General features: G+C 38.5%; 1 protein-coding gene across 4 annotated transcripts in view; it reads left to right on the forward strand.

Moving 5' to 3' along the window:
- The window catches only part of grid2ipb (glutamate receptor, ionotropic, delta 2 (Grid2) interacting protein, b), a 35,801-nt gene that overhangs the window by 7,614 nt on the left and 2,196 nt on the right, over positions 1 to 25,991 (forward strand). Inside the window, exons 5-22 of one of the 4 annotated variants that reach the window (XM_084435090.1) lie at positions 1,236 to 1,505; positions 6,192 to 6,277; positions 7,017 to 7,086; positions 9,200 to 9,493; positions 11,153 to 11,304; positions 11,393 to 11,518; positions 12,583 to 12,665; positions 12,764 to 12,908; positions 14,628 to 14,941; positions 15,518 to 16,282; positions 16,390 to 16,477; positions 17,346 to 17,435; positions 18,315 to 18,511; positions 18,598 to 18,753; positions 18,916 to 19,002; positions 19,098 to 19,227; positions 21,130 to 21,248; positions 21,412 to 21,576. In XM_084435090.1, the coding sequence (XP_084291216.1) occupies positions 1,236 to 1,505; positions 6,192 to 6,277; positions 7,017 to 7,086; positions 9,200 to 9,493; positions 11,153 to 11,304; positions 11,393 to 11,518; positions 12,583 to 12,665; positions 12,764 to 12,908; positions 14,628 to 14,941; positions 15,518 to 16,282; positions 16,390 to 16,477; positions 17,346 to 17,435; positions 18,315 to 18,511; positions 18,598 to 18,753; positions 18,916 to 19,002; positions 19,098 to 19,227; positions 21,130 to 21,248; positions 21,412 to 21,576 (3,337 nt within the window). Of the gene's footprint in view, positions 1 to 877; positions 1,506 to 6,191; positions 6,278 to 7,016; positions 7,087 to 9,199; positions 9,494 to 11,152; positions 11,305 to 11,392; positions 11,519 to 12,582; positions 12,666 to 12,763; positions 12,909 to 14,627; positions 14,942 to 15,517; positions 16,283 to 16,389; positions 16,478 to 17,345; positions 17,436 to 18,314; positions 18,512 to 18,597; positions 18,754 to 18,915; positions 19,003 to 19,097; positions 19,228 to 21,129; positions 21,249 to 21,411; positions 21,577 to 25,991 lie in introns of those variants that run through there. The other 3 variants (XM_084435091.1, XM_084435093.1, XM_084435092.1) reach the window with 3 other exon arrangements.

Raw genomic sequence — 25,991 nt, forward strand, 5'->3', positions numbered from 1 at the left:
AAGCAGCTCTGATATGTTTAGTATTAAAATGGTGTCTGTGAAATAAAGAAAAGTAAATTAATTACATTCACTTTGTGTTTTTATAACCTATTAGCCTCATCAAATAAATAGTTTGTCAATGACAATTATAGAGACCTACAAATATCAAGAGAATGTATGCTATGACTCAGAAAATGAGTGTGCTTTTAATTTGATCAACACACAGAAATGCTAATGTCAGTGCATCACCTTCAGAGAACAAAGCAGACAGAATTGCGCTGACGTAACACTCAAGGTTACTAAGGTTACATTTGCTGAGGTTTTTCAGTTGGGGTCTTTTTACTGTTTCTCTGGTGGGTGGCATAACAGGCTTTTCCATAACCGCCAACGTTGCATAAATGTGACAAACATTGGCCTTATTTTTATACTCCATGTTATAAAGGCGAAGCTATAATCAGAGTCAAAATTGGTTTTGCTTCCTGTCTGTCAAATGTTTTTCCCAAACAGTTCAAATTGTTTCACTAATTTCTCTTCAATTATATTTCGAATGTCATGCTACAAGTGAAAGAATTTGCTATTGCATCTAAAATTTGATGCTCTTCCCAGAGAGCATTGAAACATCACTAACAGCAAAAAGAGAATGAGGAATAAGGAGAGAGAAAGAGAGAGAGAGAGAGAGAGAGAGAGAGAGAGAGAGAGAGAGAGAGAGAGAGAGAGAGAGAGAGAGAGAGAGAGAGAGAGAGAGAGAGAGAGAGAGAGAGAGAGAGAGAGAGAGAGAGAGAGAGAGAGAGAGAGAGAGAGAGAGGGAGGCGGTAGTGTTACATACTCCCACACCTTTGCTATTGCTGGATTCTGGTATCTGTACCAGAGCTTCTGGAGTGGGAGTTTCAGATGAAGACAGTACTCAGAGAGGCTGCAACATGTTGGAATTCGATGAAAAATCTGGATGTCCTTCATTACTCGGCTTACTTTGAGTTTTTTCTTGTCTCTGTCACCCTTTCCTGTTCTCCATCCATCACTATTGAATATACTCATGGATTTTAAACAAGTCTCACAGTGATCCTCCTCATCCTAATAACTGCGTTGGACTCGAAACCGAAGCTTCTTCACTTTGGTTCGTGATAGAAACCATTGGATGGGAAAACTGACTGGCTGAATTGAACTAGCAACCTTTAAAGAGTCTGAACGATAATGGCTCCTCGTAGCTGATTTAAACCTTTTTTTCTCTGTTGCCTTCCTGTGACCATGTTTGCCAGGATCTTCATTCCCAAGAAGCATCGGCAGCGCTTTGATGAAGCCGTCTCTCAGAGTCTCCTCAACCGTGTGTGTCGTAGCAAGAGCCTTGGCGAGCCCCAAAACAGGCTCCGCCGGAGCCGAAGTCAAGACCACCACGAGCGTCCTCAAGGCTCGAAACGGGCCAGTTCTGTGCCCAGAGATACCGCAGATGAACCGGCCCAATCCGACCGTGGCCTTAGGAAGAGCACCACCATGGCTTCCAGCCACTATGTCACTGGAGCCAACCAGAGGTATGTATCATATGCCGCCTTAATGTGGTAGCTTTTCGATGTTCCTTTCATGTTTCGATGTTTCCTTTTCGATGTCCTATTATTTTACGTGTGAAAAAAATTAGCTGTTAGATTTCATCTTCCATGCTGTTTTGAACAAAACACTGCAGGAAGTCTCCTCAAACGCATAGAACACTGTGTAATATGTGGGAGACTTTGTGTGTGGGTGGGTGAGAGAAGCACTATTGAGTTGTGTTTGTTTTCACACACACATGCACACACACATGCACAGACTGTCCACATCACGAGCATTTTTTCATATGATGATCTACTGCTTGAGTGTTTTATATATAATCAGCTTATCACACTATTTTCATCATTAAAATCGTGACTTAACCTAAATGGAAAATTGCCATCATATCACATTCAAGCCATGAAGCTGCTTATTTGAATTTCAATCAAAACAAAAGCAGATCCTCTTGTTGTTTGGTTTTTCCTTGTGTACATTTGCTTGTAATTTACATTTACAGTGTGCCTTTCTATATGATGTCATCAGTATTCTTTATTTGAGAATTGGAAATGCTGTCTTAAGTATTACTGGGGAAGTATGAAACAGTGTTTAGATTATTAAATACTACAGCAAAAGTAGATCTGATGTGCTGATACCCTGTAGACTAGGCTATATTCCTCACCTGCTCTTCAATAAATAATGCTTCCTTGGCTCAGTCCTTATGTAACCCCCATAGAGAGTTTTCTATTTTTTTAGCGTGTCTTTGTGTATCTGTCATCCCCTTTCTAATCCGCCATCAGTGTTTGGTTCTAGCGAACCCACCTTGTGTAAAATGGCACTGCGACAAGAAGCAAATGTTTCTATTGCTTTCCTTTATCTCTGTTTACTCAATGGTTCCAGTGTTGCCTTGAGGTGTTGCCACAGCAACTGCTAAGGCTTGCTTTACTCTAATGATATGTCATAGGTTTTCTTTAAGAAGCTGGGAAATCGCATCTTATATGGCCATTTAACTGGTGCTTCGGGATACTTGTCTGTTTTGTTTAATATAGATCATTATCAAATGAATAAATAGCTATGAATCAGTGTTTGGATGTTTGGCCTCTGAAATATGTTGGCCATGTACTGTCAATAAACAAACTAGGATCAGTTTTCATTAATGGAGCTTGTTTCATAAGTCTTGTACAGGTATAAAAATAGAGTTTTTGAGTAAAACCTATGTCTAGGGACTTGACTAATAGCAAACAACCAGCAATTTATAACAACCATCCTAGAACCGCAACTGCTCTTTTGAATTAAGCCAGTAAGCAACTACACAGAACACCCCATCAATGCCCTAGCAACCACCTAGAACACCTTAGCAACCACAAAACAAGTCAAGTCACCTTTATTTATATTGCGCCTTTTACAATACAGATCGTTTCAAAGCAGCTTTTACAGTGATAACAGGAAAATAATGCAACAAAGCTTGTTTCGGCTGTACAGCAGATCTAGAAGAAAATAGCGATATAATCCAGCTTAAGTAAGTTCAGTGATGGTTAATTTTCATTGTAAAAAAAGCTATTAATTTAGTTCATTTATATATATATATAGCCGCTCTGGACAATACAGTGATGTCATTGTCCAGCTCAGTATTACAGGTCAGAAGTCATCACGCCGGTATGGAGACAAGTTTGTTGAGAATCAGTGTCACTGGCTGTCGTGTCGATGAGGCCTTCACAGGGGAGAGTCTAGTTGACACAATCTCTGCTGACACTTCAGGGATGCATTGTGGTCATGTCTAGGCGCAGGTCCTCCATCTGATCTGGATACTGCCAGGATCCGGCTGACTACATAATGCGTTGTGGTCATGTCTAGGCGCAGGTCCTCCATCTGATCTGGATACTGCCAGGATCCGGCTGACTACATAATGCGTTGTGGTCGTGTCTAGGCGCAGGTCCTCCATCTGATCTGGATACTGCCAGGATCCAGCTGATTACATAATGCGTTGTGGTCGTGTATAGGCGCAGGTCCACCATCTGATCTGGATACGGCCTGGATCCAGCTGATTACAGTAAACCTCGGAATAAGCAGAAAGACTAACATTTGCGTAGATGCCATTCATCTTATGATATAACTTGTACATCGGGTGTTATAGGAAGTGCTCCAGGTTCCGGCTGGCCTAATTTATGCAGCCTAATAGATTTTATAGCATAATTTTAGTCTAGATTTAAACTTACAGAGTGTGTCTGCTTCTCAAACAATGCTAGGAAGACTATTCCAAAGTTTAGGTGCTAAATAAGAAAAGGATCTACCGCCTGCAGTTAATTTGTATATTCTAGGTATTATCCACTGGCCAGAATTTTGAGATCGTAATGGACGTGAAGGACTATAATGCGTTAAGAGCTCGCACATGTACTGGGGAGCTAAACCATTCAGTGCTTTGTAAGTAATCAGCAATATTTTAAAATGTATACGTTGTTTAATAGGGAGCCAAAGCAGTGTTGACAGAACCGGGCTAATATGGTCATACTTCCTGGTTCTAGTAAGAACTAACTGCTGCTTTTTGGACCAGCTGGAGTTTGTTTATTATGCGTGCAGGGCAACCACCCAGTAGAGCATTACAATAATCAAGCCTTGAGGTCATGAGCACATGAACTAACTGTTCTGCATTTTTCATTGAAAGCATGTCGTTATTTAGATATATTTTTAAGATGGAAGAATGCAGTTTTACAGATGCTAGAAACATGGCTTTCAAATGAAAGATTGGTATCAAAGAGCACAGCCAGGTTCCTAACTGACGACGAAGACTTGACGGAGCAGCCATCAAGTGTTAGACAGTATTCTAGGTTACTACGTGCAGAGTTTTTTTGTCCAATAATTAGAAACTCTGTTTTTTCAGAATTAAGTAGTAGGAAATTACCAGTCCTCCAATTTTTTATATCAGCTATGCATTCTGTTAATTTTGTGAATTGTTAAGTTTTCCGGCGCGAAGAAATAGAGTTGAGTATCATCAGCATAAAACTAATGCCATGCTTCCTAATGATATCTCCCAAGGGTAGCATGTACAGGGTGAAAAGCTACGGTCCTAGTATTGAGCTTTGCGGTACTCCATACTGAACTTGTAAAGTTTTACATTTCTTTAGTTTTAGACTGCTCTTTTGACTTGAGCCTTTAAGTAACCTTCTAGCAACCACACAGAACACCCCATCAATTCTTTATCAACCACCCAGAACACCCTAGCAACCACTAAGCAACACTATGGCAACTTTTTTGAATTGGGCCAGTAAGAAACCATTCAGAAACCTAGGCCAGTAGGAAACCACCCAGAACACCCATCAAAGCCCTAGCAACAACATAGAACACCATAGCAACCGCAAAACAACACATTGGCAACTTTTTTGACCCAGGCCAGTAAGAAACCACCCAGAACACCCCATCAAAGCCCTAGCAACAACCTAAAACACCTTAGCAACCACAAAACAACACCTTGGCAACTGCTCTTTTGACTTGAGCCAGCAAGTAACCACCTACCAACCACACAAAACACTCCAGCAATGCCCTAGAAACCACCTAGAATGCCTTAGCAACCACGGAACAACACCATGGCAACTGTTTTGACTTGGGCCAGTAAGAAACCACCCAGAACACCCTAGCAACCGTAAAGCAACACCTTGGCAACTGCTCTTTTGACTTGAGCTTGTAAGTAACCACCTAGCAACTACACAGAGCGCAACCGCAATGCTCTAGCAACCACACAACGGTAAAGCAACACCATGGCAACTGTTTTGACCTAGGCCAGTAGGAAACCACCCAGAACACCCATCAAAGCCCTAGCAACAACATAGAACACCATAGCAACCGCAAAACAACACATTGGCAACTTTTTTGAGCCAGACCAGTAAGAAACCACACAGAACACCCAATCAAAGCCCTAGCAACAACATAGAACAACTTAGCAAATGCAAAGCAACACCTTGGCAACTGTTTTGACCTGGGCCTGTAAGAAACCACCCAGAACACCCATCATAGCCCTAGCAACAACATAGAACACCTTGGCAACTGTTTTGACCTGGGCCAGTAAGAAACCACCCAGAACACCCATCATCGCCCTAGCAACAACATAGAACACCTTGGCAACTGTTTTGACCTGGGCCTGTAAGAAACCACCCAGAACACCCGTCATAGCCCTAGCAACAACATAGAACACCTTGGCAACTGTTTTGACCCAGGCCAGTAAGAAACCACACATAACACCCAATCAAAGCCCTAGCAACAACATAGAACACCTTAGCAGATGCAAAGCAACACCTTGGCAACTGTTTTGACCTGGGCCTGTAAGAAACCACCCAGAACACCCATCATAGCCCTAGCAACAACATAGAACACCTTGGCAACTGTTTTGACCTGGGCCAGTAAGAAACCACCCAGAACACCAATCAAAGCCCTAGCAACAACATAGAACACCTTAGCAACCGCAAAACAACACCTTGGCCACTGCTTTGACTTGGGACAGTAAGAAATCACCCAGAACACCTTAGCATGTGTGAAAAAACCCACTCATAGCACCTGAGCAACTACATAGCAACCACACACTACACCCTAACAATGTGGCAGTTTTGCACCGGCATGTTTTTCAGAAAGTGTAAGAATCTAAGTGTTGTATATTACCACACATTCAGTCAGTATAGTCACTAATCCCTCTTTTACTTCCTCTGCAGAACAATCCGTGTGTACCGGGGTAAGAAGAGTTTTGGCTTTACTCTGAGAGGTCATGCTCCTGTGTGGATCGATGCCGTAATGGCAGGTGCGTATGAAACTGTGATGAATAACGATAAGCACTTTCTACCTTTCAGTACTTATCAGAGTGAAAAGAGCACTGACTCGCAGGTGAATCAGGTTTTTCTTTTTCTCAAGGTTTCTGATCTGATGCAGAATTATACATCCTGGGATACAGATCTAGCTCTAGAAATTAATTTTTACCGTCGTATTTTTGCCACCAGCCACCGGAATTTGTGGCATGTTGAGGGTCATATCGCTGTAGACTACAGAGACGGCTGTAATAAAAAGGCACATGGAAAGCACAGCTGTGGTCAGAGGCTTGTTTCAAGGGGGATGTAGTGGTGCATTTTTTTTGGTGCATTTTGAAAAAGGAAGGAGTGGGCTGCTGTACTAATGATCAAGCTTTGGGTACATTTGTACTGAAGTCTGCACAATTGTACGTTGCGAGTGGAGAGAGGGCGGTAAGTGTGTGAGGGTCTGTATGACGATATTCGCCCACTGCAGGCCTGTGCTGAGGCTAGTTAACACTGACTCAGCCACCCTGCTTATGAAAACAAGTAGGAGTCCAGCATCGTGATGAGAAAACAGATTACAAACCCTCTCAGACCCTTTGACGGAGTATCTTGTAGTGTTTTAATTACAAACAATCACAAATGGCAGCAGTATTACACATCCGTAAGATTCACTATTTGTGGATGTGTTTATTATTTACTGTATGTGTTTGAGGTTTTATTCTCAGTCACAAATCCGTTTTCCCATTACAGGTAGTCCAGCTGAGGCATGTGGCCTTAAACCGGGAGACCGCATATTGTTCCTCAATGGCCTAGACATGAGGTGTGTTTATTTTTCTCATGTTTTGATGATGCTTTAAAAGTTGCATGTCAGTGTTATTACAGTAGATACTGTGGTAAATGTACAATTACTGTTCATTATTTCATATCACTTGAGAGGTAGATATTATTTCCCATTACATTATTAGCTTTGCCATCAAGCTTAATATACTTAAGAATTTAAGAAATCAAATGGCCTCAAAGTAGTTAAGTGATTTCTCAGAAACATAATCAAGTTAACTTAATGTGTAGCAATTTTACAAAGCCCAACCATTTTTTTATTTATACTACTGTTCAGAAGTTTCGGGTCAGTGAGGTTTTTAAATAAATTAAGACTTTTATTCAGGAAAGATGCATTAAATTAATCAAAAGTGACAATAAATACATTTATATTATTACAAAATATTTATTTTTCAAATAAATGTCTATTTGAACTTCCTATTCATCAAAGAAATTCAGAAAAAAAATGCATCTTGGTTTCCACAAAAATGTTAAGCAGCACAACTATTTTTTACACTGATAATAATAAGAAATGCAACAAATCTGAATATTAGAATAATTTCTGGATCATGTGACACTGAAGACTGGAGTAATGGCTGCTGAAAATTCAGCTTTGATCACAGGAATAAATTACATTTTAAAATATATTAAAATAGTGATATTAATATATATATCATTTTAAAGAAGCCTTGGTGAGCATAAGAGAAAAAATTGTTGTAAATATTACAAGTAGATGTAACTCAAATGTGCCATTTAAATAGTGTTTTAATTAAATCATTTCAATTGATTAAAACACAAGTTAAACATTAATTGGGGCAGGGGGTTTTTCATCTCCCAGCATGCTTTGTGTGCGGTTGGATGAGAATATTTGTATTTATTTAATAATATTTATTTTTCATATGTTCATTTGTATGGGAAAGGAAGGTAATACAAACACTTTATGTTTAGTACTCCATGTGATATGAGGATTTGAAGGGAGGTATTTTGAGGGTTAACAATGTTATTTTGAGTAAAGCTGTTAGTTAGGTCAGAAACAAGCTATTATTCATTTCACTGTATTCATCATTTTATATTATACATTTGTATTATGCATTCTGCCCCTTAACAAACCTTTGTTGATATAGGCCTAAATGTAAATCCCTTTCCTGCGGCCATGATTTAGCTGCTTCTTGGCTGTGTAGTTAATCTCAAGAGCACTGCAATTTACCCGACTACAGTAGATGCTCAAGTTCATGCTGCCTCAGGGGGACTGACAAACACTGAATTAATTATGCCAATAAATTTTTTTTTTTCACCAACACCAAGTGTACATTTATAAGTATTACTTAAAAAAAGATCCTACTTGCACCCCATTTTGTCCCATATTATATAATCCCTCTCCGATCTCTAAACTAAAGCTTCCCTCACCAGTCTCACAGAACAGAAATCATATAATTAAGTCCATGAATCAACTGCGTTAAATGCAACAGGAAACATAATCTCATTGATCACAAATTGAATATAATCAACCAACTAATTCCATTAATCAATATAAATAGATGAAATAAAGATTCATAGACATTTGTACATCTGTAAAGTTGTTTATAAGTAAATGGTTTACGTTTTAGATGCTGTCGGTACGCCAATATTGTGTGTTTTTGTGTCTATGCATGCAAACATATGTAAACGTCCGTGTGGTATAACCGTAAAATACATACAAATACTAATGAGATCACTTTGTTAAAATAAATCAGTTAGGGTTAGAAAAAATTCAAAAGATCTTTATATATGAGTTAATTAAACAATAATAATTTGTAAATTACAGTGACAATGAATGCCTATTAATGTATTAACAATCTAGAGGCTACAATATAAACTATGATTTAGCTATTTTGCTGGTGATTTATAAGTACTTTATTACAGTATGCATAAAGTATTATATAATGCCACCTAACATTATGTTATATTATTCAAGTTAATTAAATAATGAAAAATATAATTTAAGTTTGATTTGTACAAAACCTTCTCAGCTTTGTATCGTCCACTAGACTATTGAAGAACAAATAGCTGCATCAATGCTAATAGTTAATTCATTATTTGTTCAAATTACACATGAATTCTATTCAATGCACATTTAGGAACTGCTCCCATGAGAAGGTGGTGTCCATGCTGCAGGGCAGTGGTGCCATGCCCTCTTTAGTGGTGGAAGAGGGCCCTGTAGACTATCCGCTGTCAGATACGGAGCCGGAGGAGACCCCCACCATCCAGCGCTCACGTTCCCCGGCCCTCAGCTCCCTGCAGTGGGTGGCCGAGATCCTTCCTCCCAGCATCCGCGTGCACGGCCGTACCTTCAGCCAGCAACTTGAACACCTCCTCACCCTACAAGAAAGATACACCATTTGCAAAGCTCTGGAGACGTTCTTTCAGCACAGGTCAGGTCAAAATTCATAATGACTTGAGTGGGAGAAGACACACGACTTAGTGTTACATTAGTTGAGGTTGGCAGCACTGAGATTAAAAACAGCCTTGTCTAAGTTGTTTTAGTACCAACTTCGACCCTAACAACAGTATTATGTATACAGGTCAAAAGCTTGGAATAATTAAGATTTATTTTATGCTGTTGATAGAAGTTTCTTATGCTCACCAAAGCGGTATTTATTTGATAAAAAATACAGTAACAACAGTAATATTGTGAAATATTATTACAATTTAAAAGAACTGTTTTCTGTTGTAATTTGTATTTTAAAATGTAATTTATTTCTGTGATGGCAAAGCTGAATTTTCAGCATCATTACTCCAGTCTTCAGTGTCACATGATCCTTCAGAAATCATTCTAATATGCTGATTTTGTAATCATGAAACATTTCTTATTATCAATGTTGAAAGCTAAATATTTTTTGTGTAAACTGTGATACACTACCATCCAAAAGTTTGGGGTAACTAAAATAAAAAAAAATAAGAATAAGAATTAATAGTTTTATTCAGCAGGAATGCATTAAATGCATCAAACATGACAGTAAAGACAACTTTATAATTTTCCAAAAGATTTCTATTTCAAGTAAATGGTGTTCTTTTGAATATTGAAAACATCCATCATGATTTCCACAAAAATGCAGCTAAAACTATTTTCAACATTGATAATAATTTGAACCAATATTAATAATTGAGCAGTAAATCAGCATATTAAGTATGATTTCTGAAGGATCATGTGACACAATAGCTGCTGAAAATTCAGCTTTGCCATAGTAGGAATAAATTACATTATAAAATATACTAATATAGAAAACATTTGTAATTGTAATAATATTTCACAAATTACTGTTTTTACAGTATTTTTAATATGCCTTGGTGAGCATAAGAGACTTCTTTCAAAAACATCAAAGAATCATAATGTCACGGACTGAATTTTATTTAACAAAAATGTTAGGATAATCCAAACAGAAGAAGAGCAACGTAACAGCATGCATCACACAAACAACAGCAAACAATTAGGAACTGAAACAAAGGGCATTATATACATGTGAACAACTAAACTACTGAGGGGCAGGTGTGCTCTAATCAATCAAACAATGAATTACCATGACAACCAGTGACAAGCGGGAACATAGGAAACAAAGAGAAACAAACTAAAAGTCCTTGAACATGAAACCAAAACACAGACAAAACGTGACATAATTATTCCAAACTTAGATTTCTGTTAATTAGAGAAGTAATTGTATTTAATAGGTATGACTTTACTAGTGACCAATGCAATTGTTTGTCCAAAACACAATGAGAAATGTGTTAACCAATTCTAGGCAACATAGCTAATTGACATTCGTAGACTGAAACCATCTTTCCGTATGATTACAAATGTCATTGCACGCTTTTCCCACAGCGAGGGATTTTCTGCAGCTTGGCAGCGGCAAGGCAAATGTGAAAAGCATTCAAAAATAGCTTCAGCCTCAAGCATAAATAGATAGGCCTACTCATAATCAGAAACAATCTGTGGGTTCTTCCAAATTTAATAAATAACGCTCGCTGGCGCGACTGCTTGCTGAGAAAGCAGCCCAATTATTTCTAAAATGGCTTCCTCTGTTGCATGTAAACAGGAATGTGGACACGCTCATTGTAGATGTGTTTCCTGTGCTGGACACTCCTGCCAAGCAGCTGATTTGGCAGTTTATATACCAGCTGCTGACCTACGAGGAACAGGAACACTGCAAGAGCAAGATCGCCCGCTTCCTGGGCTTCAAGAGTGCAGGTTAGTCGTGAGTCCACGGTGTGAATGTCAACCCTCTAGTGGCTTTCTGTCCTGAATGCATTGTAATTGTTCATGTGTATTACTGCAGAACCAGAGATAGGTCCAGAAACACACAGACGGAGCAGCTCCATGCGAGTGTCAGGTACCTCTCACAAAAACAATGTGAGAGAGAGAAGCTCAGATGACTGCATTATCGGCACTCACCTTGGAATGGGTATGTCATTTTCCACTTGTCAGTGTGCTGGTTTTTGATCGATGAGCAGGGTGCAAAATGAACCTTTTCCACACTAAACATATACAACAATAATATAATATAATAATATATAGAAGTCTCTTATGCTCACTGCATGCGTTTATGCAAGGATGCATTTATTTGATCAAAACATACAGTAATAATAATAAATTGACATGTTATTACAAAGTTTATGTTTAAAATGTAAAAAAAATTCCTGTGATGGCAAAGCTTTCAGCATCATTACTCTTCAGTGTCACATGATCCTTCAGAAATCATTCTAATATGCTGATTTGGTGCTCAAGAAACATTTCTTATTATCATCAATGTTGAACACAGTTGTGCTGCTTAATATTTTTGTGGAAACCGTGACACGTATATTAAGGATTATTTGATAAATAGAAAGTTCATTTATTTGAATTTTTTTTTTATATACAGTACATTTATAAATAGATTTATTTGACAAAAAAACTTTTGGTCAATTTAATGCATCTTTGCTGAATAAAATAATTTTTCTCAAAAACTTCTTACCTCAACCTTTTGAATGGTAGTGTCATTTATTATTATTTTGATTTAATTTGAATTATTTTGATTTTCCCCTTGCATACATGAGATAAGCTATTCTCAATCCCTCTATGAAACTACATGCGTCACAAAAAAAGTCAAAAAATCAGTTTTGACTCTCATTTGATGCTTGTTCATTTTGGATCCTGCTGATAATATGATATAACTAATATAGTTTATATAGAATACTGTATCTGCTACGCATCGCTTCATTTTAACATTAGTTCAGCTATAGCCATGCCATTCTGTCACTCTTGTGGGGTAAACAAGCAGTCAGAACTCCTCTCAGTCATGTTTATGATTCACCAGCATCTATTAGGAAATAGCTTTAAACTGCTTGCAAGCGCTGTACGCCTCTCAGCCGCCCCCCTTCCAGAGCTACTGCTAAAGCTCACTGCCCACAGTCTCTTTTTAGCTCCTAAAGGGCAGGCAGCTTTCAGTGCACATGCTCTGTTTCTGGACTGGCTCTCTCTGTGTCTCAGGAACATTCACTGACCCTGTGACTCCAGAAGAAAGACAGTGTGGGGATGGGACTTCCTTCCCAGAGTCCCCAGATCTCGACCACGTGGGTACCATTTACTGCTCATCCACAATTCATTGCACGGTCATCACTGCTATTATGAAATCATGCCTAGTCTCATCTAACCACGCCCCAACCCGTAGATGTCAGGAGTGTACACGGAGCTTGGGAACGTCTATCCCGAGAAGAGCAACCAATCTCTCCAGAGTCACTCCTCACCCAGGGCTGTCGGCCTGGGCCACGCTGAGAACAATACATACACTTTGTCTTTCTCGCATAATAACACAGGTATTCTGAGCTTACTCTGACATCCACAATTGACACATGGTGCCTCAGATAAAGAGACCGACATGCAGCCATGATTATGATGACAGATATTACGATATTGGCTGCGTAGGACCTGTGTGACCTTTTGACACTAAATGTGCTTGCTTAAGTAGATCATTTAAGATTTTAACACAGGGGTTTTCAAACTGGGTTCCAGGGAGCCATAAGGGACTGCTAGGAGGATTTTTTTTTTTTAAGAAAAAAATATTATAAAATATACTTATTTCAAAGTTAACACACTAGCTTTTTAATTAAATATATTTTATGCATGATTTCTTTTATTATTAGCTTTATAAAGACTAGTTGGTTGTTATTAACCAATTATTTATTTTTTTATAATATAATAATTATATTATTTTATTGACAACAATATATTTTAACAGTAAGAAACTAAAAAGAAATATTTGAAGATTATAAGTTGGCAGAAAAAAATATTTGTTGTGAAAATTATTATACAAAAAAACTTTACATTTTTTTATCTTTCTCTTCAGAATTATACTCTAGTTCTAACATTAAAAGTGGGTTTAAAAATAAAATAAAAAAAAGTAAAAAAAAGTCCAGATATTATTGTTATACAGTAGTTATTTTGCTTAAGTATAATAACAATATAAAAGATGGTTACAAGTACAAGTTCCTTACAAGTAGGGCCATGGAATCAAAAAGTTTGAAAGTCCCTAATTTAAAGCTGCATTCCGTAACTTTTTTGGGGTTAAAAATAATCCAAAATACGTTTTTGAGCAAGTAACCAGCCAGTGTTCAAAACTATGTGCTTGCCTTAGCTCGATTCAAAACGGTAAGCTTGTAATAATGTTTTTAATCCCAGTGGTACTGGTGGATTTCCGCGGGAAATTCGAGCATGTCTTTGCGTCATTACGTCACATCTGTACACATAAAGAAGGTGTCTCGGCTAGTAGGCTATATTGCCTGTGAGGATGTTGGAGGTGGAGATTTATAGCCTTTTCTTACGGCACTTGATATAATTAAACTTATCAATTTGACGGCGGATCCAGAAAGGTTCAAACGACAATCAGTGGACAATCAATTTGACAACTGGAGATTCACCTCCAGAGTGGCTACAGAAAAATAGAAACTGCAACCGGGCCTATGCGAAAACAAGGATAAATATCGGAAGGGCATTAAATGTAGTCACGCAATGCTGATGTTAACATTAACAATTTGAGAACAAAGCATAATTTGCACGGTTTGACGTGATATGATAAGCGATCGTTAGATCAGCGCGATTTACTGCAATGCTTTTTTTCCCCTTAGTTGGTCAGAACAAAAGTGGATGTTACTTACTTGTTTAGATGACATTTTCCAGTGAAAATTCTTATGTTGGTCTTTCTTCCAAAAAGTAGAATCAGTGATTGCGAATGACAGTATCCTCACCGGTGCGGTGACTGACAGCCGCGCATTCTCCTCAAAACATTCATTAATCCGTGCTGTGCCGTGCTGAGGCACAACCCACGTAAAACTGATAATTCCGTGAATAACTGCAATTGCAGATTTCAAACAGAGATGGCGACAAAGAGCTAAAAAACTACGGACTGCAGCTTTAATGTATGCATGTTTTAGTTCTTAGTTTTATGTAAATTGGAAACTTTTTAGAAAATTTAGTAATATCTGTCATAGTATTCCTGCGTACTATAAATGTTCCTCATGATTTCGTTCATTTTGCAGGGAGCCGTAAGTCAGGCCTCTCTCTTTCATGGACTGAACCCTTTCCTGGCTCTCAGTATGATCCTTACCAGCAGACTGTCCCTTCTCCAGACAGTGTGGAGTCTAATCCTTATGTTAGTTTGGATAGTCCCCCTGCCTCCCCCCTGCCTTCTGATGAACCTAGCCCTCTGCCCCAGCGTAGGAAGCTCTTCACCTTCTCACGCCCACCTCGCAGTCGAGACACCGACAAGTTCCTGGATGCTCTGAGCGAGCAGTTGGGCCACCGGGTCAATATCGTGGATGACTTTAAGGGAGGAGAGAATGACTATGAGGAGGTTAGTGTCAGACACAGAAAGAGTTTACTATTTATCAGCTAACTTAATGTCACAAAAATATATGTAAATTATTATACATAAAATGCGCATTTTATTTTATATATTCATTTTAATGTTATGTTTTAAACATCTTGTCCTATGTAGGTATAGCTAGTCACATTTCCTTTTTTTTTTTTTTATAATTTATTTTATTTTATTATTTAAATCTCTTGTCCTATGTAGGTGTAGGGTCACCTATTTTATTTAATTTCTTTATCATTGGCAGTCGTGGCCTAATGGTTAGGGAGTCAGACTGGTAACACGAAGTTTGTGGGTTCGATTTTCAATACTCTCAGGAAATGACTGAGGTGCCCTTAAGCAAGGCCTCTAATCACTCCCCGGGCACCGCAGTGAACTTTTATTTTATTTTATTTATTTATTTATTTTTTTTTTTTTATTTTTTTTTATTTTTAAATCCCTTGTCCTATGTAGGGTCACATTTCAGATTTTATTTTAAATTGTTTTTGGAAGAGCATTATATACATTTATGTACCATGTTGTTTTTTTAAGCCCTAATTGTCTTTGTGACACTGTCAGATGAGTTTCCAGGATGAACAGGAAGTGAACATGCCTCATGAGTTAAGCAGTGCCAGCAGTGAAGATAACAGCTGCAGCGATGATTCCACCTCAGTCACCTATTCCTCAGGCTCTGACCACATCCCCCCTCCACCCCAGAGTCCTCCGCCCCCGCCACCACCTCTCCAGTTCACCGACCCGCCCTCGCCCCTCCCCCTCACCCCGGAGCACTTGCCCCAACCTCCTCCAGCCTTCCAGCACCACCCGATAATAGTCCCGCCCCCACCACCACCTCGCCCCTTCCTCACTAACCGCCCCTTGTTACACAAAGTGCTGCCCACCAGTGAGGAGCTCAGGGCTCAGCGCACCCTTGTCCGACGCTCCTCTCCCCAGCCTCAGTCTGTTCTCCAGCTGCACCAACCAAAGGCTCATCCCATCCTACAATCATCCCCGCACACCTCCCCTCAACCCCCACATCCAAGCGCACATCACACTCACCTACGACATCACACCCAGTCCATCTACCAGAGCCAGCAGACCTCTGCTCCCAGAAGCTCCCCGAGCCTGACCAAACAAAAGAGCCTCCATTCCCAATCTTCCCAGCAAAGCTTTGAAAGCACACTCTCATGCAAGGTACCCCCACCACCGCCACCTCCTCTACCCCCACCTTGTGATCCACCACCTTTGCCCAAATCCAGTCCGAAAGCCTCTGACAACAACCACATGAGCGTGAAAAGACTGCGCTGGGAGCAGGTGGAGAACTCTGAAGGAACTATCTGGGGACAGGTTGGTAGTGATGCATAACAACCACAGTGCACATCAGAATTGAATGTTTAAGTGAAAGTGGAAGTCATGTGATGATGCATTACTGAGTGGATATGTCTGTTTGTTAGCTTGGAGATGATCCTGACTATCATAAACTCAGTGACATGGTCAAGTACCTGGATCTGGATCTGTACTTCGGCACACAGAGGAATTCCAGTAAGGTTTCTTTTCTTTTTTTTTTTATATCCGGCTCAATGTGATATTGCATGTACATATCATCATCCCCTTTCATGCAGTGCTATGAAAAAGTGTTTGCCCCTGACTGTTTCTCTGTGTTTTTACACTGAATGTCATCAGATCGTCAACCAAAATCTTTGAATGTTTAAAAAGTTGTCTTCATGAACAAAAAAATAAAAATAAAATATATATATATATATATATATATATATATATATATATATATATTTCATTACTTAAATGCAGTTATTTGAGTGTTACAGAACACTGTGAAAGACTTTAATTAAATTATGAAAATAATTTCAAGGAATAAAATAATTTTATAATTCATAAAAAAATTATTTAAGAATTTAAGAATATATAATTATTTCATTTAACGTTAATTTATGAATGTATTAATTTATTATGTATTTTATTCTAATAATACAGTTTATTACAAAAGTTTGGGGTCGGTAAGTTTTATAAGATCTTATATATATAAGATTATATAATATATATAAAAAAATATGTACTACCAAAATAAATTTCAACCACATAAAATGATAAAATGGGGCAAAGACTTTTTTTTTTATAAAGAATTAATATGTAACATCTCATCAGTCTGTATATTGCTGTCTTCATCCTTTTTGTAGCTTTTCATTTTGCTGCTAAAAATGAACTCAATTACCTTGTCTATTTTTGTACTTTTCAGCTCATCTCTCATGGAGAGCTATGTCTCTCAGATCCCATCATTCCCATCCAGTTATTGGCATCTCACAGCCTCTTTTCATTCTCATAACCCTCCATATATTGTTTCCACTACTGGTGCAAGGAGAGCACATCCTTACATTGTTATTAAATGTGTCAGTCTCTCTTCCAGAGCCCACTTTCCTGCCCGAGAACTTTAAAAAGAAAGACGTGGTTGAGATTCTCTCCCATAAGAAGGCCTACAACGCTTGTGAGTATAAGTAGGGTTGTGTTGGAGTGCAATCATCTAGATTGAGCTCTGGGTTGAGTCAGGTTTGTTGTTTCGTGTTACGTTGACGTAATGTGTAGGAGTGGGTTAAAGAGGTGCTGTAGGTATTTGCTGCTGTAGCAACTGTGTGGAGAATTTTCCCATTGAGAAGGTAAAGAATCCATGTCTTATTAAAGGGATAGTTCACCCAAAAATGAAAATTATCCCATAATTGACTCACCCTCAAGCCATCCAAGTTGTACTGTATATGACTTTCTTCTTTCAGCCGGCGTTATATTAAAAAATATCTTTGCTCATCCAAGCTTTATAATGGGAGTGAATGGTACCTTTTTGATGGAGCCCAAAAAAGTGCATCCATCTATCATAAAAGTAATTCATATGACTCCAGGGTGTTAATAAAGGCCTTCTGAAGCAAAGCAATGCGTTTTTGTAAGAAAAATGTGGTTTATTCACTGGCTTCACTGGGTCAGAGGTCACTCTTCGCCAGAACTAGACTCGCTTACAGCCATTACCAGAAGCCAGTGATTATAGTTTATAAAGTTATAAATATGGATATTTTTCTTACAAAAACGCATCACTTCACTTTAGAAGGTCTGCATTAACCTCCTGGAACCGTATGGATTACTTTTATTATGGATGGATGGATGGATGCGCTTTTTGGATCTTCAAAAACTCAAGCTCTACTCACTAAAATTTTATAAAGCTTGGAGGAGCCAGGATATTTTTTTTAATATAACTCCGATTTTGTTTGGCTGAAACCAGAAAGTCATATAAACCTAGGATGGCTTGAGGGTGAATAAATTATGGGATAATTTAAATTTTGGGGTGAACTAACCCTTTAAATCTGGCTGCCCTGTTCAGCTATCCTCATAGCGCATCTGAAGCTGTCCCCGAAAGAACTGCGGGAAATCCTCATGACCATGAGCACCGAGCGCCTGGAACCCTCACACATTAAACAACTGCTGCTCTACGCTCCCGACGACGAGGAGGTCAAACAGTTTCAGCATTACGATAAGGACCCCGCCAAGCTCAGTGAGCCCGACCAGTTCGTCCTACAGGTGCTTTTACCTGAGACCAAGGCTGTTTTTCCTGAGTTCTGTAATTAATGTAAATAATAATTGATTCTTATGGGCTTTTTCTACAGATGCTACTAGTTCCTGAGTATAAAACCAGACTAAGGAGTCTACTTTTTAAGACCACTGTGCAGGAGAAAACAGAAGAAATGAGAGCCGCATACGAATGCATATACAAAGCCTCATTAGAGCTCAAAAACAGCAAGAGGTTGGCCAAGATCCTGGAGGTAAAACACTTATTTCAGCAGATATGCCTCTTAATAATGAATTATAAGTGATAAATAAATCCTGGATCTTATGCAAAGGAGTTGGTGTTTCTGAGCCATTCATTTTTAAACATTTGCTATCTTAATTATAAATATTAATCTTACAATATGCACTGGTTTTAGTTTGTTTTAGCAATGGGAAATTATCTCAATAATGGTCAGCCCAAGACGAATAAAACAACAGGATTCAAAATTAATTTTCTTACTGAGGTATGTTTGTTTTATTAAACATTGTTCATATTATATATATATGTATAAAAAAATTTTTTACATTTCTCCTAATTATGAATTTAAATACCCCCCAGCTAAACACAACTAAAACAGTTGATGGAAAGTCGACCTTCCTCCATATTCTTGCCAAATCACTATGCCAACACTTCCCAGAACTCCTCGGCTTCTCCAGGGACCTCATAACAGTGCCACTAGCTGCCAAAGGTAAGCTGTCAGTACAATTTCCTATTAGATTTTTGTATATACACTGCTGTTCAAAACTTTGGGGTTGTTAAAATTTTCAAAGGGGACCTATTATGCCCTTTTTCAAAGTCTTACCCTGTAGCCCAAGACTGGTCACCCACTGAAGCTAAGCAGGGTTGAGCCTGGTTAGTACCTGGATGGGAGACCTCCTGAGAAAACCAGGTTGCTGCTGGAAGAGGTGTTAGTGAGGCCAGCAGGGGTGCTCACCCTGTGGTCTGTATGGGTTCTAACGCCCCCGTATAGTGATGGGGACACAATACTGTCAAAGAGCACCGTCCTTCGGATGAGACCGAGGTCCTGACTCTCTGTGGTCACAAAAAATCCCACTCTTCGAAAGAGTAGGGGTTTAACACCGGCATCCTGGCCAAATTTGCCCATTGGCCTCTGTCCATCATGGCCTCCTAATAATCCCCATATATATACTAATTCAGCTTCATCACTCTGTCTCCTCTCCACCAATAAGCCGGTGTGTGGTGGGCGTTCTGGTGCAATATGGCTGCCGTCGCATCATCCAGGTGGATGCTGCACATTGTTGGTGGTTGAGGAGATCCCCCCCTTCCATATGTAGAGCGCTTTGAGTGCCGAGAAAAGTGCTATATAAATGTAATGAATTATTATTATTATTATTATTATTATTGACTTTCAAGAAACCAGTTGGAGATGATTTGGGCTCTGTGACATGGTGCGTTATCCTGTTGGAAGTAGCCACTTAAAGGGGCTATATGTAGTTTTCAGCGGCCTCTAGCGGTGATGTTTCAGATTGCAACCAGTAAGTTTACAAGCGAGTGCTCGAACTCACTGCACAGACTCTGTGGAGAGATACGCGAAGAGTCTGTGCACTCGACTTGTCCCAGGCAGCCGCTTACTGAATGACGCAATATACTCTTAGTAGATGCTGAAGCATCTACGCTTCATCTACATTCATTGCTTCAGCTAATGTAGCAATGTTAGCTTACCTGTCCAATAGGATGAAAGCCAACTCCGGGTCTGTTTTTATACCCAGAACAAAGCGGAGGTTTCTCCATGATTCAAATGCCCTGCCGATATTGATCCGTGTTTTCGTCCAAAGTTGATCCGATTCACGTCTGGCCTTACGAGCTTCAGCAGATAAAAATATATATATATATCTTTTTTTTTTTTTTTTTTCAATATGTGGAGTTTGTGTTGGAGTCTGTGTTGTGCTGGGAGCAGGTCGTTTGTTAGTGTTATCAGACATGTCATAAGTTGCATAAGTCATAAGTCCATGTCATAAGTTGCAGTGTCGTCGCTGTTGAGTGCAAAGTCAGTAGACAAGGCGAGAGGCTCGGGAGCGCGCATGCAGGTCACGTCACTGGATTTTGCGGTAAATCCGACCCGGCACCTTCACATAAAAATAATAATACTTGCTTTCAGAGGTAATAGCAAAACCCGCAAAGTGGATCATTTTAATGTGAGATTACAACCCCTTCACACACAAGCAATAAAAAAAGGATTCATTTTAGTAGAAAAACTACATATAGCACTTTAAATGACCTTTCTTCCCAATCATGATGCTCAATTTGAACTTTAGCAGATTGTCTTGACCATGTCTACATGCCCAAATTACATCAAGTTGCTTTAAATTTTGAAAACAGTTGTGCTGCTTAATATTTCTGTGGAAACCATGGTATCTTTTCAGGATAGAAGAAAAGTATTCATTTCTTTACACACATACACACACACACACACACAAACCTTACTTACCCCACATTTTGAATGGTAGTGTATTTTTCTCTTTTGCTGTTGGATCAAATGGAAATGCAAAAATAATATTTGCTATAGCATCAATTAGGCCTAAATGTATTGATGAATGATTGATGTTCACACTTGTTTACTGAAATGCAGTAAATCAGAGGACCGTTACTGCTGATCTCAGCGACCTTCACTCCACCATCCAGGACATAAGAACTTCCTGTGTAAAAATCCCAGCTACTTCAGAGGATCGCTTTGCAGTGGTTATGAGTGTATCCACCAATCAACAACATTTTTAGGAATAAGTTTGATGGTGACAAAAATTTAATAAAAACTAAAGTAGTTACTCTTACAGATTGAGTCAGCACATAATATGTTATCCTGTGAAAATATATCTATAAGTTGCAATGTATCAGCCCTTGACCCTGATATTAGAGCTTCCTGGAAAACTGTCATCCAGCTGTGCAATCCCTAGACTCCTTGCAGCAAAGAGCAATGGATGAGTTTCATAAAGTGGCCTCCTACTTCGGAGAAGACAGTAAGGCCACAACCACAGAAACCTTCTTTGGCATCTTTGCTGAGTTTATCTCCAAATTTGAGGTGAGTTTTTTAAATATTTCAGTAACACTTTACAATAAGGTTCTATTAGGGCAATTGATGTTGAAAAGAGATCAAATTGATGTCAAAATCAACGTAAAAAAAAAAGGGTCAAATATGCAAATCAAATTGACGTCAAAACCAATCCATGATTTGATGTAAACTGAATGTCAAACATATTGACCTGCATATACATAAACCAATTTCAGTGTGGGTATTAACTTTCTCTTTTCACCTAATTACCACTGGAAGACATTGCCTTTCAAACTGACCTTAAAATGATATGCAGTATCTTGATCAAGTCTTGACTAACTTTTGACGTCAAATTGATATCAAGGTGCCCGCTGGGCATTGGTTAATGCAGTGGTTCCCAACACTGCACATTTGAGAGGCCATTCACACGACACTGTTTTCAACTAAAAATGGAAAACTTTTGATGCGTTTTGGCCGTTCATATACGCGCCAACTGGGTTTTGGGGGCCTGAAAACGCAAACATTTGAAAACGGGTTTCAAAGTTTACGTTTTTTGAAAACGATACCATTATCGTCATCATGTAAACTACAATAACACGAATTTGTGAAAAATGTGTGATGTAATGTGCATGCGTATTATGCGTTCAGTCTATATGTGCATAGTTTTTCTTTACAAAGCCAACTACTGGCCTGGCATTTATAATACAGCGTATTTAATCGTTTTTGCGCATCCGCGTGAACGGTGATCATTTAACAACATTGTCGTCTGTACGTGTAAATGCAAAGGAAAAACGTTTCTGTTTTTAGTACATCATTGTCGTGTAAATGTACACTTAGATGTCTCCCTAATCAAACACACCAGATTCAACTCATCAGCTTGTTAGTAAAGGCTCCAAGGCCTCAGATGGGTGTCAAATAAGAGAGACATCAGAAATGTGGTTGGGAACACCTGGGTTAATGCATAAACTAACATTATCTGTAACACTTTACTTAAAGCCTTTGCATTGATTATAAAGCATTGATTATACATTGTAATGCACCTTATAAAGCATTGTATGGTCTCAAATGATTGTAACCACAGTTATGATACATTATAATATGTTACGCCTTTAGAAAGACATTTTTGATGTAACAAGGAATCTGCAAATAGTATAATGCATTTTAACTTTGGTTACTATTATTTCTGAAAACATGTAATGCATTATAACGTACATTATGAATACCTTTATAATGCATTATGCAGTACATAAAGGCTTTATGTAAAGGGTTACCACATTATCTAACAATGTGCAATACATTTGTTACAGTATTTATTCATCTTTGTTAACGATAGGTAATTGTTTGTTGGTTCATGTTAGCTTGGGGCCATTAAATAACATTACCAGATACAACTTTGATTTTAAAATGTATTAGTAAATGTTATAATTAACAGTAATTAAGATTAATAAATGCTTTAGAAGTATTTTTCATTTCATTGTTAGTTCATGGTAACTAATGTAGTTAACTAATTTGAACAAATGGAACCTTATATACAGTCATGTGAAAAAGAAAGTACACCCTTTTGAATTCTATGGTTTTAAGTATCAGGACATGATATAAAATTATCTAGTCCTTGGCAGGTTTTAAAATTAGGTAAATATAAACCTCAGATGAACAACAACACGTGATATTTACACCGTGTCATGGTTTATTTAACAAAACGCCAAAATAGAGAAGCTATGTGTGTGACAAACTAAGTACACCCTTACTGCTTCTATAGGAATTAAGAGGGTAAGTAGCAGTCAGGCGCTGCTAATCTAATGCCTTTGATTAACTGATCATTAGCAAGCGTGACCAACTCTATAAAAGCAGAAGTTTTGGCAGTTTGCTGGCACAGAGCATTCAGGAGTGTGTTAACACAATGCCAAGGCAGAAATACATCAGCAATGATCTTAGAGAAGAAATTGTTGCTGCCCATCAATCTAAAAAGGGTGACAAGGCCACAATCTGAAGTCCATCATTCTACAGTGAGGAAGATTATTCACAAGTGGAAAACATTCAAGACAGTTGCCAATCTTCCCAAGAGTGGACGTCCCAGCAAATTCACCTAAAGGCCAGACCGTGTACTGCAAAAAAAACCAAGAGATACACCTCGGACTCTACAGGCCTCAGTTAGCATGTTAAATGTTAAAGTTAATGACAGTAGTAGTACAATTAGAAAAAGACTGAACAAGTATGGCTTGTTTGGAAGGGTTGCCAGGAGAAAGCCTCTTCTCTCTAAAAAGAACATGGCAGCACAGCTTAGGTTTGCAAAGTTGCATCTGAACAAACCACAAGATTTCTGGAACAATGGGTCTCATTCATTCACTAATAATTGTGTTCTCTATTCGTATTTATACACACATTTGGACTTCGCATGAAAACGCTCTGCCTAATTCACAACACGTTAGAACCTTGTTCTAAATGATGATGAATTCTGAGTGTTCTAAATGAGCGACTGCATGTCCGTGGTAAGTGATTTACATAAAACACACAAAACCATGTCCATTTCACCCTTTTCTTTCGTCACTCTCAGCAAACATAACGCTCTCTAAAGACGTGTTTTTACCCGAGAACACGCACAGCAAGATCCCAGAGCAATGCCAAGAGTGCCATCCTCAGAAAAAGTTCAAAAGCAATAAACACCAAAAATTACAGACCTCTGATTAGCCAGCTGTACATGCGCATATCTGCATCTTTATGCAGAGCTGATAGGGATATATATGATGAAATATAGCCTATTTAATTTCATCTTAACATGTTTATAAGGCCACCAAGAGAATGTCATTTGTGCATATGAATGGTTTCAGTTGTTCCTTCATTTTTTCGTGATTAAGAATACATTTTAAAAGGAAAGTTATAGATCAATCATGATTTGTTTGTGAAAACGTTCATACACAGATTTCACTCACAAATTCGTGTGTACGCATACTTGGTGAATGAGACCCAATGTCCTTTAGACTGACGAGACCAAAGTGGAGATGTTTGGCGAAAACCAAACACAGCATATCAGCACAAACACCTCATACCAGCTGTCCATCACAATGGTGGAGGGGTGATGATTTTGGGCTTGTTTTGCAGCCACAGGACTGGGCCAGCTTGCAGTCTTTGAGTTGACCATGAGCTCCTCTGTATACCAATGCATTCTAGAGTCAAATGTGAGGTCATCTGTCCGACAGCTAAAGCTTGGCTGAAGTTGGGCCGTGCAACAGAACAATGATCCCAAGCACAACAGCAAATCTACAACAGAATGGCTGAAAAAGAGAAGAATCAAGGTGTTTCACTGGCCCAGTCAAAGTCCAGACCTCAACCTGATTGAAATGCTGTGGCGGGACCTTAAGAGAGCTGTGCATAAACAGATGCCCACAAACCTCAATGAACTGAAGCAACGTTGTAAAGAAGAGTGGGACAAAACTCCTCCACAACAATGTAAGAGACTGATAATGTCATATAGAAAAGTTATTGCTGCTAAAGGTGGTTTTACATCATATCATATCATATCATAGGGTGCACTTAGTTTTTCACACATGGCTTTTCCATTTTGGCTTAATTTTTGTTAAATAAATAATGACACGGTGTAAATCTCATATTGTTATTCATCTGAGGTTGTATTTACCTAATTTTAAGACCTGCTAAAGACCAGGGGTCTCATTTATAAAACTGTTGCGTAGGATCCTTACTAAAAGTGTACGTGCGCCCGAAAGACAAAAATGGCGTACGCAAAATAATATTCAGACTATTCAAACCGTTCGTACGCCAGAACCTGCGCAGAATTCACTTTATAAATCCCAGTCAGCGGAAGATTGTGCGCACATGCGTCTCCACCCCGAAATAACCATATATGGAGCTTACAACGCCTAGTTTTACTATGCAGATCCTCATCTGCATATCATTTGCATATGATTATTCATCCACCTGATAACGTTTAACGGTTCAAGACACATTACATTAATAAAAATCAAGTAGTTGCCTATCCTTGCCTTGTTTTTGAATACATAAATCAAATAGTGTAAAATACATTTCAGAGAAAGTTTTTCTCAATCTTTTCCACTTGTCCAATTGTATTTTTAATTGATTTATATTTTTAATGGAAACAGATAGGCCTTGGGCATTATTTGCACGAAACTATTTTCTCAGACAATCTGGTATTATCATAAGCAATTATCTCTGTGGTTAAAACAATCAAAAAAAAAAAAAATCGCATCCACAACAAATATTTCTATTGATTGAATATAAAAAATGTTGTAACTTCTCAGTAATGATTTCATGTTTAAGTTTTTAACTCCATTAATTTGAATGGCATATTTAATCTAAATGTTTATATCAGAAGTAAATAGTTTAAATCATTATTTTATTTATTTAAACTGTTATTTGCGTCAGTTTCACTAAACGGCCCAACTCGCTCGCTGGCGCGGACATTTAAGAAG

The sequence above is a fragment of the Rutilus rutilus genome (assembly GCF_951802725.1).
Source record: "Rutilus rutilus genome assembly, chromosome: 16".
NCBI classification, from domain to species: domain Eukaryota; kingdom Metazoa; phylum Chordata; class Actinopteri; order Cypriniformes; family Leuciscidae; genus Rutilus; species Rutilus rutilus.